This window comes from Mchenga conophoros, linkage group LG19, assembly GCF_057382185.1.
Source record: "Mchenga conophoros isolate Kocher_MC1m ecotype Shallow Benthic linkage group LG19, M_conophoros_male_GT1.1, whole genome shotgun sequence".
Taxonomy (NCBI): domain Eukaryota; kingdom Metazoa; phylum Chordata; class Actinopteri; order Cichliformes; family Cichlidae; genus Mchenga; species Mchenga conophoros.
This window is the reverse complement of record NC_140544.1, coordinates 24296714-24316563: the sequence shown is the minus strand read 5'-3', so window position 1 is coordinate 24316563 and position 19850 is coordinate 24296714. Positions and strand designations below refer to the sequence as shown.

At 44.4% G+C, this 19850-nt stretch overlaps 1 protein-coding gene across 3 annotated transcripts in view; it reads left to right on the top strand.

Annotated features, from left to right (window-relative positions):
• The window catches only part of aqr (aquarius intron-binding spliceosomal factor), a 54979-nt gene that overhangs the window by 18781 nt on the left and 16348 nt on the right, over positions 1 to 19850 (top strand). For all 3 annotated transcript variants that reach the window (XM_085257096.1, XM_085257097.1, XM_085257095.1), the window contains exons 21-31: positions 134 to 375; positions 522 to 671; positions 1372 to 1441; positions 2410 to 2520; positions 4610 to 4719; positions 7460 to 7595; positions 9588 to 9797; positions 11607 to 11744; positions 11855 to 11926; positions 12568 to 12755; positions 13741 to 13912. In XM_085257096.1, coding sequence (XP_085113222.1) covers positions 134 to 375; positions 522 to 671; positions 1372 to 1441; positions 2410 to 2520; positions 4610 to 4719; positions 7460 to 7595; positions 9588 to 9797; positions 11607 to 11744; positions 11855 to 11926; positions 12568 to 12755; positions 13741 to 13912 — 1599 coding nt within the window. The remainder of the gene's footprint in view (positions 1 to 133; positions 376 to 521; positions 672 to 1371; positions 1442 to 2409; positions 2521 to 4609; positions 4720 to 7459; positions 7596 to 9587; positions 9798 to 11606; positions 11745 to 11854; positions 11927 to 12567; positions 12756 to 13740; positions 13913 to 19850) is intronic.

Sequence of the window (19850 nt, the reverse complement as noted above, 5' to 3'; positions counted from 1 at the left end):
ATAATTGACAGACTTATAAATTATCTGCTGTCCCATCAGTCTGCCACAAAGCTATTCTTACCCAGCTAAACTGTTTTTGTGTCTGTTTTGTGCTCAGTGTCATCTGTAACATGTTTCTCTCTCTCTGTTTCAGGCTGTGCTAGAGACCATCAGACATCTGATGAACACAGAATGTGTCGTCCCAGACTGGCTTCATGACATCATCTTAGGTTATGGTGACCCGGGCAGCGCACATTATTCAAAAATGCCCAATCAGATCTCGACGTTGGACTTCAACGACACCTTTTTGTCATTGGACCACTTGCGTTCATGTTTCCCTGGTAACACCATAAAGGTCACTGAGGAGAACCCTGAACTTCAGGTTCCCCCATTCAGGTGAATTTTAAAAGAAAAATGTTTTGTTTGATCAATCTTAATCAGAATCTGTTTGCGTAACCATATTTATATAATTGTTTATATATTATTAAACATGTCATAATACATCATATTTATCCTTCTTATTCTCTCTTTTGCTGTATCAGAATCACATTTCCCACCTCAAACACAGCAGACAAAGGAAAGAAAAGAAAGGCTGATGAAGAAGTGGAAAACAAAGAGGAAGACAAGACCTTGATTGTCGAACCCTATGTTACCCCCAATCGTGGGCCATATCCCTACAATCAGCCCAAACGGTGAGAGATCAATACTCGAACCTTTCCATTTATCATTTAATAAGATTTACTGTCAAGTAATTGTACAGTGCACTGATTTGTTTCTGTAATGCAATTACACCTTCTACTCACATTGTATATACTAATATATTCTTGAGTTCCACACCTATTTATTTTTATAATCTTATGCATATTAAGTCCTTAACCTGTTATTCAAAGACTTCATGTCAATATAAGAAGTGTGGAGGTGCAAATCTCTAAGCTATGCGCATCGTAGGTACCCTACACTGAGCTACTAATCTATTCTGATTTCCGTTTCCATGGTATCTGATGTGTTTAGGATGTAATATTGTGGTGCTGTTTTGGTTGGTGTTATGCATGAAATGAATGGGGAATAGAAGGGGCTGTAATATTCCTGTACTAATTACAACAACCCAAAATAATTGTACTACATGAAAAGTTGAGATTCATCCTGTGCTTCCTGAGCATTTTCAGTTTGCACTTTGATATTCAAATCTTGATAGCAACAGCATGTCTGTGGGGAGGCCCTGACTTAGCAATCTTTCAGTGTGGTCTCCAAATGCATCTCAACACTTGCAGCACAAAGCATCTCTTAGAAAAACAAATGAAGTCATTTGAATGCAAATAGGTTTATGCTTCCAAGGGTATTCAGTATCAGATTACTTGATTCATAAATTTCAAGCATGTACATGTCTTACAGGAACACAATTCCATTCACTTCTACTCAAATTGAAGCCATTCGAGCCGGGATGCAGCCAGGTCTAACAATGGTAAGAATCCAGTGTTTGATTTTAGTTTCAAGATTGTGTGGAAGCTATCTATTTAAAATGATATTTTCTTATTATGTATTTGACAAAAAAAACAACTAACTCATCCCTGTCTTGTATACTTATGGAAAACATCAAATTTCACTAAAATTCTCTGTGTACTTTTGAGGAGTACATATTGACTATACCAGCGAAATAGTCAAAATAGGATTAAAGCCACCAGTTGACATGCACAACCACAAAAATTTCACCCCAACCTGCTATTTTTATGTTAAAAGTTGTTTAACACACTGTTGTGACAAGAGTGCTGTTCTGTTGTGGTGACTGGAAACTGGCAGTGGGATCAGAGTTATTTATTGCACAGCTAGCTGAGGTAAATATGGCAAGAAGGCTATCACCAGAGCCATAAAACAACTCTGTATGCATGCCTTCATCTGCCACTCACTTCACCCCTTCTAACCTTCCTTCTTGGCATATGTCACAGTCATTAGCAGCCATAACAAGCACACACTACCTCCTGGTCTGCCTAGCTTTCATGTAGAGAAACGAAGGAGCTGATTACGCACTGATTTATGCATGAATGTGTAATTGTGCTTACTAATTTTAGCAGAGATTACTCACCTGAGAGACCCACACTAAGACCAACCTGTTTCATGAATATTAATTTAGTAAATTTAATGTGCTGTTCCCCCCCAGGTAAGTAAATTTGGAGCTTATTATCATGATAACCTGTAAACCAGGAGAGGCTTGAAAATATTTATTCCTTCTCTGTTCCTCCTACGACTTTCTTCTTTGTTTCGCTAGCTATGTTCCCTACCTTTATGTGGATACCACTGGCTTAGGTCTACCTTTGTAATCTACAGAAACGTTGCCTTTGCAACCTAACTTCCAATTTCTTATTTTTTTTATGTCCTACAGTTAAAATGCTTAATTTCTTCTGACATAATCCCATTCTTACTTCGTTCCTCCAGGTTGTGGGACCACCGGGTACTGGAAAGACCGATGTTGCCGTTCAGATCATCTCAAACCTGTATCACAACTTCCCTGAGCAGAGGACCCTCATAGTCACACATTCAAATCAGGTCAACACTCCCCTCCATATACGCACACAGCATAAGATAAGATAAGATAGAACTTTATTAATCCCTCGGGTGGGTTCCTCTGGGAAATTCAACTTCCAAAAAGCACAGCAACGACCGAAGTTACAGTTACAGAATTGTTATATATATATATATATATATACACACACACACACACACACACACACACACACACACACACACACACACACACACACACACACATATATAAATACAGAGACAAATATAAATAAAATATACAAAGGGGATAAATAGAATAAATAGGAATAAAAAATAAAAATACAAGTGAATTGCACATTTCAAGTATTGAGTCTATTGCACTGTTGACTATTTACAAAAAGTATTGCACAAGGTATTGTACAGTGAGGTAAAGAGGCACTACAGCTTAGTTGTTCCCCCCTCCTTTGTCCTCCTGTTTCCCCTCCCTCTCCCCTCCAGAGAGGAGTTAAACAGTCTGATGGCGTGTGGGACAAAGGAGTTTTTAAGTCTGTTAGTTCTTGTCTTGGGGAGAAGCAACCTGTCACTGAACAGACTCTTCTGATTGTTTATGGCCGTGTGCAGAGGATGCCCAGCATTGTTCATAATGTCCATCAGTTTCTTTAATGTCCTTTTCTCTGCCACTGTCACCAGAGTGTCCAGCTTCATGCCGACCACAGAGCTAGCCTTCCTGATCAGTTTCTCCAGCCTGGATGAGTCCCTCTTTGCTGTGCTGCTCCCCCAGCACACCACAGCATAGAAAAGTACTCCAGCAACCACTGACTGGTAAAACATCCTCAGGAGCTTCCTGCAGATGTTAAAAGACCTCAGCCTCCTGAGGAAGTACAGTCGGCTTTGGGCTTTTTTATACAGGTGCTCTGTGTTGCATGACCAGTCCAGTTTATTGTCCACCCACAGCCCGAGGTACTTGTACTTGTTGACCACCTCCACCTCCTCCCCCTCTATCTGAACCGGCAGTGGACCTTCTCTGGACCTCCCGAAGTCCACAACCAGTTCCTTAGTCTTTGAGGTGTTGAGTTGCAGGTGGTTTGTGTGACTCCATGCGACAAAGTTCCTCACCAGACTTCTGTACTCCTCTTCCTGATCATCCCAGATACACCCCATGATGGCCGTGTCATCTGCAAACTTCTGAATATGGCATAATTCAGAGTTGTAGCAGAAGTCAGAGGTGTACAGGGTGAAGAGAAGAGGGGACAGCACAGTTCCCTGTGGTGCTCCTGTGCTGCTGACCACTGTGTCAGACGTGATGTCCTTCAGCCTGACGTACTGTGGTCTGTCGGTGAGGTAGTCGGAGATCCAAGCCACCAGGCAGGGGTCCACCTCCATCCTGTTCAGTTTTTCCTGAAGCATACAGGGCCGGATGGTATTAAAGGCACTGGAAAAGTCAAGAAACAGGATCCTGACCGTGCCTTTTCCCCCATCCAGGTGTGAGTGGGCTCTGTGTAGGAGGTACAGGATGGCATCCTCCACTCCGACACCCGCCTTGTATGCAAACTGTAGTGGGTCCTGGGCATGTTGTACCTGTGGTCGGAGGAAGTTGAGGAAGAGCCGCTCTAGAGTCTTCATAAGATGTGACGTCAGTGCCACCGGTCGGAAGTCATTCAGCTCATTGGGCCGGTTCTTTTTGGGGACCGGGACGATGCAGGATGTCTTCCATAGGGCGGGCACTCTCCCCAGTCGCAGGGAGAGTGCATCTCCACGTGCAAGTCTGATCTCTGAAAAGTTTCTAGAACACATCGATCAACTAAATGTAAAGTTGTCAAGAGAATTTAAAGCTTGTTCTCAGAACTGCCCATTAATCAGGCAAGAGTCATATTCTAACCATGGAGGAGAAATTAAAAGCTAAGCTCCCTTGTGCCTTGGTCTTTTCCCCTCAGTATTTAATCATAAAGTAATCTTTAGCTGCTTTAAACTAAGGGGAAGCATGACAGAAGGAACCTTAAACACCAGAAGTATAGTTTGATGATAATTATTTTCCTGTATAAGACTCTGCACACCCTCCCAAATTATTTTACTGACTTAACAGAAGTATATTACATACAAATGAAAGAGATTTTTTTTCATTCCACATCAGGCTTTGAACCAACTCTTTGAAAAGATCATGGCCCTAGACATCGACGAGCGCCACCTTCTGCGTCTGGGCCATGGAGAGGAAGAGCTGGAGACTGAGAAGGATTTCAGCAGGTGAGCAAAGAAGATAACAGACAAATGGGTACAGCTAACCAAACAGTACTGCATATGTGAAAACTGAATATTTCTTGAATGCACCATCACTTGTGGGAAATCATGTCTCAGAGTTACAGTGTATCTAAATTGCAGAGGCAACTCACATCCATTAATGCCATCTCCCACATACACCGTAGGTCTGAGTCAATGCACTGACAAGGCTGCTACACTCTCATATGTCAGGCTTTGGACCTGGTTTATTTTCACTAGGCATTGTTGGACTCTCAGTCCTTTCCACCAGCCTAAGGGATCTGTCTCAGCAGCCATGCACTTAGAAGCAGTACATGCCCAAGTAACCCATTCATAGCTATTCTGGACCACAACAGTTGATTGGTTGGTTCTGCCCCAGTTTTTAAAATAAATTTTAATAAGATAGCAGCAGGCCATGTAGAGAGAATTATATGGATTTACCACTGTTTGGAGCATTTGCATGTTTCCCTTAATATTACAGGATATTTACCGTACGCTGTGATAAAAAGCACCTGGTGATGACATGTTGTGAGCTGGCACTATAGAAGTCAAGTAAATAACTTAATACATAGTAAGAAGTGTTTAAATAAATAATTAAGATCATTAGTGATAAGTCAGATGGAAAAGTAGCAGTAGTAATGTCCTTAATCTACTTCAAGAATAGAAAGATCTGTTTAATTAGGAATTATCAACAGTGTAATAAATTCATAAATGAATCAAAATACCCAAAACTTAGGAACGTTTATTTTTAAATCAGTGGTGATTTGACATTATCTGAGTATAATCAAATACATGCACCACCCAGGCTTAACACTAGCTGTAAATGCAAAAATGGAGGCAGGACACAGAACACACCATAGATAAGACTCACTGGTCGTCATAAGGAAGTCCCAGTGTTTCCCAACTCTCTTATATATGCTTGTTCCTAGTATGTCTAATGCCTTTAAGGATAGTGACTCAGTACTATTGAGACGTAGTAAGATAGCATGATAGCAAAAGTAGGTGGGGGTCATTGTACTCATGGCACACTTCAGAAAACCAGAGTATCACAAAATACTCAAAACATGTACAGTTTTATATAATCACTAATGTATTTAACACTTTAATAAATGTACCAGCCGGAAACTTTTTTTTCACCACAGGCAGCGCTCTCCTGCCACCTCCTGAATATAAATAGCTCAGTGTCACTGAATTTTAATACATTTTTTATGCTGTTACTATTTAAAGTGTTCTTATACCCTACAATGTTAATTACCATCTCATCCATCCATGGCATTGAGCAAATTGCACCCTATAGCTCTCAGCTTTCCTTAAGGAGCGAGGGAGGAGTTACACATGCCTCTCATTTGCTGTACCCTTTGTATGACTGCTGTCTACTGGGAGTGCATGGCTGTAGTATGAATGATGATTTATGGAAACTGGGCATCCGCACATGAAGGCAGTCTCATGCGTTCTTAAATTATGCAGCAATTATAAAAGAAAGAGCTCTAGCTAGCTAGCAGCAGTTGACATGTTCCCGCTTGCCCAGTTGCCTCACAACAACATGCCGACTCCACACTTCTTCCACCCCACTGACACCAGAATGAGGAGAGAGCCAGAGAGTTTTAATTAACACTGTACATGAGATAAAAAATAGACGGCAGTGCTTTTCTGAGTGCTTAACGAAGAGGGAAGCTACAGCCTTAATTAACAATGCCTCCATGCATTTCATGAAAAATTTTGTGCCATTTTAATGAGTTTTAGAAGGGGGATCTTGGTGATGGCTTAAGGAAGCCCTTGTTTAGTTTTGGATGGTCTACATTTGCATCCCAGGTTGTCAAGATCATTTTATGATTCCAATTTAGGGCAGAAAATGAAACACACCATTCTCATTCAGATGTTTTACATTTATCAGAGTTTACGAAAACACTAAGACAGACTTGTAGATTAATGTACATTGCACATGCACTATACCTTTGTATCTATTTTAGGCTTTTGGTGAGTGTATTACAGGTGTGTCATCCTAAGAGGCAACGTCACTTCTCACTTTTATTTAATTTTACTAAGGCAGAGCAGTGTGATCGTCTTTGAGTCATCTGCTGACCGAGAATCTTTGGAGAGGGTCTAAAAATAGTGTTCACCTCTAGTGTTACCCGGTAACCCCTCCTTCTTCCTGTCTGTTGTCTCACTGCCATCTGATGACATTTTTCAGCAGTATTGTTTAGCTGCATAATGAGATGTATGTTAGAACGTAGAAAAGGAAGTATATCCCCAGGTGACCATAATCAGACAGCCAATATTCTGCACAGTCAAGTCAGTAATCACAAGACCCTGTCTCACATGTTTGCCATAAGTTGCAGTCTGAGGTTTTCTTATTGCTCAATTGTACGTTTAACTACGCGCTGCTATGAGTCATGCATGCAGGTCACGAGACATGCTGGTTTAGGTCATGACCATTGTTGGATTTATGTAGAAAGCAATTTGTTACAAATTACTAATTCTAATTCTGTTATGTGGTACAAATTAATTTTCGGCCATTGAACGTTAGTGTAACTAATCAAACATACCCTAGTTATTATGCCATGTTTTTTTTTCTGGGTGTATATAGGAAGTGTGATTTAGATTAAATATCACTCTTGTATCATGTTGTGATAGCTTGTTATAGCTGGCTCATTGTTTCAACTGCCTTCTTATTTTTACAGGGGTTAACCATTTAGATTGTTGACTAACACTCCTGTGCTCTCCTCAGATATGGAAGGGTAAACTACGTCCTGGCCAGAAGACTGGAGCTTCTCCGAGAGGTGGGAAGGTTACAGGAGAGCTTGGATGTCCCAGGAGATGTTTCTTATACCTGTGAGACTGCTGGACATTTCTACCTCTACCAGGTAAGACTGTGAATAGCTGCAATCTAAATTAGCAAGTATAGGCAATTGTCCACTGCAGACATCTGTGTTTATCCTCCAGTGTCAGAAACACCTGTAGGAACTCAGGGTAGGGGGGAAAAAAGATCTGATACTTTTCACTGCCCCAAAAAATTGGTATCTGGCCTTGATGTTGATAAACTTGCAACAAATGGTAATTTTTAAAAGACAGTAATCAGTGAGAAACAGGATGGAAAACTCAAAACATCAGCATCAACATTCTAAAAAACTACTGTGCTGATAGAAAGCAATTCAGTTTTCTCAATTGCTTTATTGTTTTGATATCACACACACACACAGTTATGGATATGACTTGTGTTGTTTTGGTGCACTCAGAAGTTGAAGTCAAGGGCAAAGCTGTCACAGGATTATTATATAACCTCATGACCACGCAGCATTTGAAACAGAAGGGCCTGGTTTTTGAGGCTGTAAATGCTGTAAATGTTGCCGTGCCATGTCTGTTCTTGCAGAGAAAAGGCAGTACATGTGTTTCTGTGATATAGAAAAAAAATTCACGTGTAATGTTGGATGTACTTCTAACTCTGATCTTTTATTCATTTTGTGTGTGACTTAAGTAAGGGGAAAAACCACTTTCAGATCCATCCTTCTATTAAGCATTAAGCACCATTTGTGTAGAGATTTTGAAATTGATTTTCAGATGGAGTTAAGGAGATATTTTGCAGAAATAATTAGAATGGATTTCTGTAACGACCATCCTCCTCCTCAGACAGTTGATGAATGAAATGCAGACATTATTGAAGTTTCCATTCTCCTGGCAATCTGCTCTTTCTGTCAAGAATATAAATATTTAGAAACGCTCTTAATGCTTTCTGTTTATTCCTGTCACCTCATCATTACTGTCCCCTCAGGCTGCAGGAGAATTTCCACTGCTAGCAATTACCTACTACAATTTCCCCAGTTTCAATAGAACAATTCCAAAAATAAACATTTTTGACACAGAAGTCCAAGGTTTCACCTTCAGTCAGGGCTAAATTAATGTTGTGTAAAAATATTCTTGTTTACCCCTCTAATTAAAGACTGTAATTGAATCTCAGTTGTTCAGGTAAAATCTATTGTGTAGGCATCCAGAACCAAAATGATCAAAATTACGGTGTTACTGTTCAGACATTTTCAGACCCAACTGTATAGTTCTTTGTCTTTTGAGGTTGTTGGTGTAGTGATAACTTGACCGTGAGCATACTTCCTTGATTATTCATGTGAATGTGAGTGATTGTTGATAACAGTGACTTTGTACATATCATTAAGGTTTCCATGGTAGTCCTAATAATCTGTGCAGACAGATACTCAACATGCAATTAAGCTCAGTCCTCTAGCAGACTCATTAATGCTATCCCTAATGTTGTTTTTTTTAAAGGGGTATTTATAGAAATAAGCTACCCTGCTGTTTGGGTTTGGTTATTAGATACTCAGCAGGAGCACCTCAGCAAGAGTGAGCCTATTGCTTCTCATTTGTTCATTTTTGCTTGTTTATCTATTTTTCTATAGTCTGAATTTAAGCTTAGCAGAGCCATTTAAGATTGGCAGTCCTCCTCCTTCTGCTGTCCAAAAACAAATGTTGTATGAGAACATACAAACATCGCTCATGTGAGAAAATACCCCTGGTCATTTTCTGAATGCCGTGGCTAAGTAAGGCTACTTTTTGAAACCCTTAATTAGTAATCTCCCAAATAAAATGCTGCAGACCCTTAAGAGTTTATTGGTGTGAACAGGTGTGATTTTCCTCTCAGCATAATCTCAGGACCACCTGTCATGCATAACAGCCCACTTTAAAGCAATTACAGCTTGCTAGAAAAGATTCACTCTATTGAAGGTGACAAACACTTGCAACTCAAACCCGAATAAGACATAGATGCCTGATTCTCGGGTGTATACTAAATATCACTACTGGGACTCTTTGAGAGGGTGTTCTGTGACTGTTGTCTCTCCCCATAACAGGTGATATCCCGCTGGGAAGAGTACATGAGCAAAGTAAAACCAAAACAGGGCAAGAACGTGGAGGTGGAGGCTGTTGCTGCACATTTTCCTTTCCACAAGTACTTTTCCAATGCACCCCAGCCTGTGTTCAAAGGTCGGTCATATGAGGAGGACATGGACATCGCAGAGGGCTGCTATCGCCACATCAAGAAAATATTTACCCAGCTGGAGGTAAGAAGATCACAGGGCCAGCAACTTTACAAGCTTTACCTGCTGTATTTGATTATTTTCATACCAGCTGTCTTTCCAGGTATTGCACATTCTCTCTTGCACAAGTAACTGCCTACCTGGCCCCCACATTAACAGACTGTTGTCAGCTAATAGTGACAATCCACAATCCTGGATGTGTTTATTCTGAGTTTAAAATTCCGCCTTGCATGTTATGCCTATAGATATGCTCATGGCTCTGTGTTTTTCTCTGTCACTCTTTTTCACACCCCTTCACGCTCTCAAACACAGCTGAAAGTCTGTTATTATTCCTTCTGAGCCCATCAAAGTGTTTCTGTAGGGATAACAAAAACATTTCAGATTTATGGGAACACCAAGGTGGTCTCCGAAAAGCAATAAAAAAGTTATTGGCTAGAGGTAATATCCCAACATGTGTTGTGACCTTGATTTATCTGGCTGGCCTCTGTATCACTGCATCACAGCACCTCCTCCCTCCTCCCTGAGCCTCACCCATGCTGCAGTGTAATCTGTACACCCATTAAGAAGTATTGCTCTGTGTGGTGCAGGGTAGCAGAAGCAACATTGTGCTGAATATGCTTATCTGTCTACCTTTTCAAATGTAAAAGCAGTTTTGAATAAGCTGTCAAAGGAATATCCTAAGAATGTATTGCTAGGCAAACAGAGAGAGAGAGGGAGACAGTGTGCCTCCTGCGTTCATGTATAGACATCTGCTGTTTACTCCTCTGCAATTCCACCGTTTCATTCCACTTTTTAACTTATTTTTGGTTCCCTTTTCCTAGTTTTTTTCAACTTCTATGAATTCTAACAATCTTAATATCACTCCTCAACTCATTTGGTACTATGGGGTTTAAAAATAGACTTAATCAAAACATGGAATATTGATGAGTTTAATATTAATGCTAAAATAGTAACACATTAAATATTTATACCATGGTGCTGTCCGAGTCTCCTCTCCTCCATCCCTACCCTCCAGAGCTAGTGTACCAACCTGAAAATAGCTTGCCTGTTTACCATTACTCCTCTTCTGTGCATCCCCCCACAGCTTTCTGTAGTGTCATCATATCACCACCCTGAAATGAACTGATTTGTTTTTTGGGTTACAAAATCCCCCAAATTTTCCTTTATAGTGTAACCCATGTAAGAAAATCTCTGCTAAAGTGCTCCTCAAGCCACAGCTACTGAAAAACAAAATACACCCCACATACTTCACAGGAGAGCCCTGCGGCTGGCTAGTCTCTATCACTGCATCATGGAAAAAGAGGACACTCACTTCTAATGAGAGAAGAAAGCAGAGGGATTATGTTAATTATACATTTCATTAAAAAGTGGAGTACTGTAAGTTTCCAGTCATTTAGATGTCCATCATGACTTTGTTGAAGTTTAGAATTGTGGTTCATCTTCCGGGTGTCACTTTGAATTAGGCAATTCAGCAAAGAAAAGTAGAGTCAGTTGGAGATATTCAAACATTTGGATGAAAGATAAGCCACTCAGTGTATCGTGATGTGTGCTGACTGGATTTCTGAATATTGAAATGTGCTTTTTTTAAATTTAAGATTCTATTATGTTACAAGAGATTTTTATATTAGCCATCATCTGTCATACTAATTGTTCATTAAAGTCATCCCCCACACTAGTATGAAAAAAACCTTTAAAAATGACTCAATACAGAATAAATGTCAGCAATTTTAATTCTTTGTGATAATATTTTACTTTTTTGTTCCCTATCAATCTGGTTTATAACATAGCTCTGTGACGTCATTCCTGAGTATCACTTTTCTTCTATCCGAAAAGGAATTCAGGGCCTTCGAGCTGCTAAGAAGTGGACTAGATCGCTCCAAATATCTGCTAGTGAAAGAAGCCAAAATCATTGCCATGACCTGCACACACGCTGCACTCAAACGTCACGACCTAGTGGAGCTGGGATTTAAGGTAGACTTTTGTCAGTTTAAAAATACATTCCCAATAATCTGGTTGTATTTTGTCTGGATGCAGTTAGTTTATTTATTGAAGTTACATCAAGCTGTTCCTTTCTTTATTAGTATGACAACATCCTGATGGAAGAAGCTGCACAGATTCTGGAAATTGAGACTTTCATCCCTCTATTACTACAGGTAACCGAAATGCTAACTTGTTTTGACTGTTAATCTTGACTGAAAAATTATTCTCACAAAACCTGCCAGGATTTGTCATTGTGACTGGTTTGTGTAGTTTAATCTTTACATCAGTAGCCTTTTCAAATTGACTTTCCCCATTAAGGTTTTCCTAATGGGCTCCATAAAAATGGTGTTGGTCTCTGGTAGCTATGACTAACATTCTGTGTTGTAATTTCTGTTTACGGAAAAGATCATTAGGCACACCAGCCTATCCAGCAACCTTGCCAGAACTCCTCATTATCTCTCCTCACCACTGTGCCAGTCAGAGGCTTTGGCCAGGATCATTGTCCTCCACTTCCCTTTTACTACCAGCTTTTCAAACACAACCAGTGATCACACTTTAAAACAATCTTAGACAATGGGTGGGATATTAGATCTTTGTGAGGTCCAGCTCCAAATAACATCACTGCATTTTACAGTATGACACATTATATGTTTGTTAGAGTAAGCATGCCAGATGATGATTTGGAAATTAAAATATAAACCTAAATTAACTGTTGCACCTTCACTGATCACTGTATATTGTCACAGTATCTCTATTTTATTATTATTATTATTTTTTTTTACTGCTTGATCATCTTATGTTCCTCTATCTGCAGAACCCAGAGGATGGCTACAGCAGGCTAAAGCGCTGGATCATGATTGGCGACCACCACCAGTTGCCCCCAGTCATCAAGAACATGGCTTTCCAGAAGTACTCCAACATGGAGCAGTCTCTCTTCACCCGATTTGTGCGCCTAGGTGTGCCCACAATAGACTTGGATGCACAGGGCCGTGCACGTGCAAGGTGGGTCACCAAGCAAAATACAATCTCACTACCCACAGGGGCTCACAAGGATTAAAAAAAACGTAATGTTTAAATGTAATTCGGAAACAGTTCTTTAAACATAATTGAATAGTAATTTAATAGTAATTATTCTTTCTATATACCTTTATGCTTTACAGTGCTTTATTTTATGGATGCAAGTCAGTGGTCTTAACCTTGATTCAAAAAAACTCAAACTTATTAACTTATTGCTTCAGAATGTTCAAGTTTGCATTAAATCATTAGCAAACAGTTAAAGATAAATCAGTTCATTTTAGTATATTTAGTTATTGAGCCTTTGTCAAAAGAAATGTTTTTGCTTGGTAATGGAGAAAACATTTGTGTAGTAATGCCGGGCAAGCAGGATGGTCAGGCAGACTCTGTTTAAACAGCCAGAGTTGGGAAATGATACCTTTACTGGATTTACTGAGAAGAGCCCATCTGTTCTCTGACTGCAGACTGCAGAGCATAGCAACATAATCAGAATAACACCTGTTATCATGGTAACATGCACAAAAATGACAACACCAATGAAGAAAGATCAAATGCCTGAAATCTGGCGTTTTGTGCATCAGTTGTCTTGTATGAAGCAAGAAGGAAAAAAAATCTGCTTGTTCTCTTTTGACGTGAGAAAAAAAGTCCAGTCCAGATATTTGGGATGTTAGTTCACAGGACATAGCTCAGCCCAAGATGTGCTGCATTGTTTAAATAACTGAGCGAGGTTATTTCTAACCCCCAGAAATTGAATTAGAATGGAGAAATTGCAATATTTTTCTTTATTTACTGTAAAATTGATCTTGCATTTCAGTTTTAGTTGCATTAAACACAATAAATATATCTGCCTTGCCTTAAGCTGTGGGAACCCTGATTGTGCTGATTGATTAAAATTTCCAGTGGTCCTGTCAGGGAAACTGTATTACAGTAACACAGATGTGACCTAATGCGTGTTTGTGTTGCTATCTCACAGCCTGTGCAATTTGTACAACTGGCGCTACAAACACCTGGGAAACCTGCCTCACGTTCAGCAACTTCCCGAGTTTCAGGTGCCCAACCCTGGCCTGACGTTTGATTTCCAGCTAATTAACGTGGAAGACTTCAATGGGGTGGGAGAATCTGAGCCCAACCCTTACTTTTATCAGGTTAGTAGATCACACGAATGAACACACTTGATGTAATCCTTGCACATCCTTGTATGCCATTTGTCCAACATATTGCCAATATCTTAATACTAATTTTAAAAATGTAAAAACAACAAAGTATGAGCTACTTCAATTGAAATAACTGAATACTCCAAACAGAACACCATTATTATTTTGTGTATATATGTAGCACAGGTACAGAAATTGTTTGAATAGCTGAAATGGTTCATGTTACACAAGCTGTGGAACTACACTCCTTTACAAATAAACACATTCACACTTCCAGCAGGAAACAGAAGCATATTCTCTCTAGCCCCCATTTCCTCTAAATTGGTTGTTGTACAGCAGTTCATTCATTTTTAAATTTCACTGGTTCAGCTACCAGTCCATATAATATATTCATCACTCTGCTTAGTGTGCAGCTAACATTGGCTGCCCAGCACAGACCAGGCGGTTTGTCCTTCACACCGGAAGACAGACTGTGTTTCATCCTGACATTGCTGAGGCACAAAGACTGTGTCTGGGCACAGGGCAGGGTTGATAGGGGTGTTTACTTTTGCAGTGCACCAGCCCAAGAAGTAAAAAAACAAAAAATAAATTACATTTCTCCAAGAAGAGAAATAAAAATAGTATCGCTTATAGAAATGTAAGATACTGTAAATAAAACGATTAGTTATGTCTATAACTTCTGTTCCCTGAAGGAGAGGAACGAGGTACAACACATAAGTATGGGATATCACGCCCTCGCGTGTCCTGGCTGAAGAAACCTTTATTCACGCCTTTACGGCAGATGACGTGTGATGACACGCGCAAGGCCCCGCCCGCACATATAGCCGCTGCCATCACCGTCATCCCTCAGTTCGATAGCCGCTCTTCACCGAGCCAACTGCTCAGTGGGGCCACCCTGTGTTGTACCTCGTTCCTCTCCTTCAGGGAACAGAAGTTATAGACATAACTAATCGTTCCCTTTCAGTCGATTCACTCGGTACAACACATAAGTATGGGACCTATATACACGCCCCGCAGAGCAGCCACCGAACCGGAACGGGACCACCACATCCTTAGTGAGTGGTAGACCCAGCAGAAAGGACAGCATGAGCCACCGAAGGGGCTGTAACGTCCAACCGATAAAACCGCACAAAAGTGTGCGGCGACGCCCAATTAGCCGCTGCACAAATATCAGCCACAGGCACCCCTCTAAAAAGAGCCCATGAGGTCGCCATCCCCCTGGTGGAATGAGCTCCCACCCCGTGGGGCAACGCAAAACCTCCGGTGCTGTATGCCAGCGAGATAGCTTCTACAATCCAGTGGGACAGCCTCTGTCTGGACAGAGCTCTACCTCTATTCGGATTAGCGAAGCAGACAAACAACTGGTCACACAAACGCACATCCCGAGTGCGCTCAATGTAGGTGCGTAGTGCACGCACCGGACAAAGAGAATGCACCCTCCTCTGCTCCTCAGATTCAAAAGGAGGGGAGCAAAAGCTCAGCAACTCAAACTCCATTGAACTATAAGATGCAGGCATGACCTTGGGAAGATAGGCGGCATTCGGACGCAATACGACCTTGCGGCCATCAGGAGAAAACTGTGTGCAGGCAGGATGCACAGACAGCGCATGAAGGTCCCCCACTCGCTTCGCCGAGGCCAAAGCGAGAAGTAATGCGGTCTTATACGAAAGAAGTTTCATATCTACCGACTCAACGGGTTCAAACGGAGGGCCACAAAGGGCCTCCAGCACCAAAGACAAGTCCCAAGCCGGGACACTGGACTTAAGCACGGGCCTCAGCCGGCGAACCCCTTTCAGAAAACGCACGGCGAGGGGATGCGCACCTGGTGTCACCCCGTCAAAACCGATATGACAAGCAGATATAGCCGCTAAATAAACCTTGATCGTCGAAAACGAAAGGCCTTTATCCAACAGCTCCTGCAGGAATGTCAAAACATCCACAATAGAGCACTGAAATGGGAGAGTGTGGCGGACCTGGCACCATCGCTCGAAGGCTCGCCATTTGTAAGCGTACAAGCCTCTAGTAGACGAGGCCCTGGCGCTCTGAATCGTCGCTACCACACTAGGTGGCAGACCCTTAGCAACCAAGTTTAACCTCTCAGCAGGTAAGCATGAAGGTGCCACAGATCCGGGCGCGGATGAAACACTTCCCCCCCCGCCTGAGAGAGGAGATCCCTGCGGAGAGGAAGCTGCCAAGGACTTGCTGCAAGCAGGCTGATTATTTCTGCATACCACGACTTCGCGGGCCACCAAGGGGCCACCAGGATCAGAGAGAGGGAATGCCGACGCACCCTCTCCAGAATTGGAGATATCATTTCCACTGGGGGAAATGCATACAGGAGCACGTCTGGCCATTGGTGCGCTAGCGCGTCCAAGCCCAAGGGTGCATCGTGGTCGATTATGGAGAAGTACAGGGGGCAGTGAGCATTCACCCTGGAAGCAAAAAGATCTATTTGCGCCTCGCCAAATAGATCCCAAATCTGAGCCACTATTGAAGGGTGTAACCTCCATTCTCTCACCAGAGGACCCCCCCTGGAGAGAAGGTCCGGCCCCAGGTTCAGGTGGCCCGGGACATGGGTGGCTCTTAGAGTCAGAAAATGAACACTGCACCATAACAGCAGAGAGCGAGACAGCTGCAACAGGGGAAGAGAGCGTGTTCCTCCCTGCCTGTTTATATAAGACACCACTGTTGAATTGTCCGTCCTGACTAAGACATGCTGGCCCTGCAGGACTGGACGGAAACGCTTTAGAGCTAAGAACACTGCTAACAGCTCTAAGTGGTTGATGTGCAGCTGGCGCTGAGCCGCGGACCAGATCCCTCTCACTGACGCACCCTCGCACAGCGCTCCCCACCCACTTAGGGAAGCATCTGTGGACACCACCTTGCGAAACAACACCCTCCCAATCCGAGAGCCCTGGTGCAGTAGCCCGGGCTCCCTCCAAGGACGGAGAGCTAGCATGCAAGACGCAGTTACCGGCAGCCTCCTCCGGAGGTGACGCGAAGCACACAAACGGTGAGAGAGAGTCCAGCGTTGAAACGCTCTCATTTTCAACAGCCCAAGCGGCACTACGGCGATCATAGATGCCATCATGCCCAACAAGCGCAATATCGTCTGGAAACGCAGTCTGCGTCCCAGCTGAAATTGAGCGAGGCAGCGATGAAACGCGGCCACTCTGTGCTCTGACAACCGTGCGCGGCTGGAAAGAGAGCATATTTCCAGACCGAGAAAAGCGATCTGTTGACCTGGGATTAGCGAGCTCTTCTGAAAGTTCACAGAGAACCCCAGTGTCTGAATGTGTGACAGAACCCGCGACAGCTGCGTCTCCGCCTGTTCTCTGGAGCAAGCCACGAGAGCCCAGTCGTCCAGGTAGGCCAAGATGCGGATGCCCCTCTTCCTGAGGGGCGCTAGCGCTGCCTCGGCACATTTCGTAAAGGTGCGGGGAGCGAGCGACAGCCCGAACGGCAGCACTAGGTATTCGTAGGCTACGCCCTCGAATGCAAACCTCAGAAACTGCCTGTGTTTCGGGTGTATAGCGACATGAAAATAAGCATCTGTTAGATCGATTGTCGCAAACCAATCTCCCGGGCCGACTGCACTCAGGAGCTGTCTGAGTGTTAGCATCCTGAACCTGTACGTTCGCAGGTACGTGTTCAAGACTCGCAGGTCGAGGATGGGACGAAGCCCTCCCCCTTTCTTCGGAATGACAAAATAACGGCTGTACCAACCTTTGTCCGTCTCCGAAGCGGGGACCACCCGTATTGCTCTCTTCTGTAATAGCGCCTGTATTTCCTCTCTGAGTACCAAGGCTGCCTCGGGGTTGACAATCGTGTTCACGACTCTTTGGAAACGAGGCGGCTTGACCCGGAACTGCAACCGGTAACCCATGGCAACGGTTTGCAGCACCCACGGAGAGGGGGCGCAAGCGCGCCACTGAGGGAAGTGAGCAGCCAGCCGGCTGGCCTGCAGCACTGACGGCGGGGCGCCGTCGCCCCCCAGTGTGTCTGCAGGGGACTGCATCCCCTGCCTGACCTGGCTCATTTCGCCTGCAGGTTGAGCATTTGAGATTGTTTGAGAGTAAACAACACTCTTTATTGATTGCAACATGGGAACATGTACATTTATACATTTTGTTGGGTGCACCTTTTCCGGGGCATAACAATGAAAAACAGCGGGAACACTCGATGTGGTCGCTTGAACATTCAACACATCTGAACCGTGTGCAGGGGTTATGTGCTTGGGAGACCGCGATAGGGAAGTGCAGCGCCTTCTGGGGCTGACAACCTGAACAGAACTTAAGCGGCACCTCTTGTGCGGCAACAGAGGGGTAAGAGCAGCGTCTCCCTGCTGCCGGATCCCTTCCCCACTCGCAATCACAGCTAGGAGGGCTGAGGCTTCTTCCTCCTGGGCGTCGGGTCCCGTCGGGGGCCCGGGGGAGGGCCTTTGCCCCAGGCCGACTGGCGTGGAGCTCGGGCCGGAGTACGTGCTCTCGCCGGCGGCCCTCCCACTCCAGCAGTGGGCGCCGGTCTCTTGCCAGCTGTCAGAGGAGCGGCGGGCCTGTGAGAGCTAGCAGTGGGCTTGGGCTGGGGCTGGCGTCTGGGGATGATGTCGCGCAGAGCTTCCGTCTGCTTCTTCCTCAGATCGAATCTAGCCTGAATGGCTTCAAGTGAATGTCCGAATAACCCAGCCGCAGACACTGGTGCGTCCAGATACACAGCTCTGTCTCTATCAGGGACGTCGGAGAGGGTCAGCCACAGGTGCCTCTGCGCCACCACTGTCGAAGCCATCCCTCTGCCCAGGGAGAGCGCTGCACAGCGAGACGCACGGAGGATGTAATCCGTGGTGACTCTAACCTCGTTAAGAAGAGGTGACAGCGGGCTGTCCTCCGGAACCAGCGATCCAAGCTCCGCCAGGCACATTGCTTGGTACGTCTGGAGCATGGTGACGGAGCTCATGGCTCGAGCGGTGCCGGCCTGAGCCCGATAAATCTTCTCCAGCTGCGAGGCCGAGAATCTGCAGTGCTTGGACGGCAGAGTTGCGGGGCCACCGACACCATGGTTATGGGACGGGGCCAGATAAGCAGCCAGAGACGGCTCCATAGGGGGTGGGTTAGCTAAACCAGCTCCCTCGGCGCCGTCCAATTCCATGTACTGTCCATAGCCGGGCACAGTGACGCGGGTAGACAGAGGTTTGTCCCATGACGCTGTTAGCTCGCAGAGAAAGTCTGGGAACATGGGAAGGCAGTTTTTGGCCGTTGCGGGCTCCGGTGGAAGGAAAAAACCCGCAAACCGCGACGGCTTCCGAGCTGGTGGAGGAGAGGGCCAGTCCACCTGCAGCTTCTCAGCGGCACGGCGAAACAGGGAGAAAAGAGAGGTGTCATCGTGGCCGACCGGCGCAGCAGCGGCGGCATATTGGGTCGACAATGAGCTCTCCTGCTCATCCTCCGACAAACCATGGATGTCCAGGCCGATGTCCAGCACGTCATCGTCTTCCTGGGGAGCGCTGGCGGGCTTCAACCCAGGCTGAAGCCCGTCAGCGCTCCTGCATGGTTCCGGTCCGTCATCGGCTAACCCGTCAACGTATTCCATGTGGTCAGCCCAGCTAATCGCGGGGACATCGACCTGAAAATTTTCGTCTTCGGACTCGGACGAAGCCGGGGCTCCAGACTCGGAAAGAAGAGGGTCATGCCGTGCGACAGCCGAGCGTCCCAGCACTCTTTCCACAAACGTCACCCGTCTTTCCAGGGTCGAGCGTCGGAGCTGGCGACAAAACGCACAAGCTTCGGGCTCCGTCAACGCTCTCCTAGCGTGGACGATCCCCAGGCAGACAGGGCAGGCATCGTGCTGGTCGCTGTCGTGCAAAGAGAAACCACATCCCTGAGGACAGGGGCGAACAGAAGATTTCTGCTTTGCTCGCTTCGGTTTGGAGTCC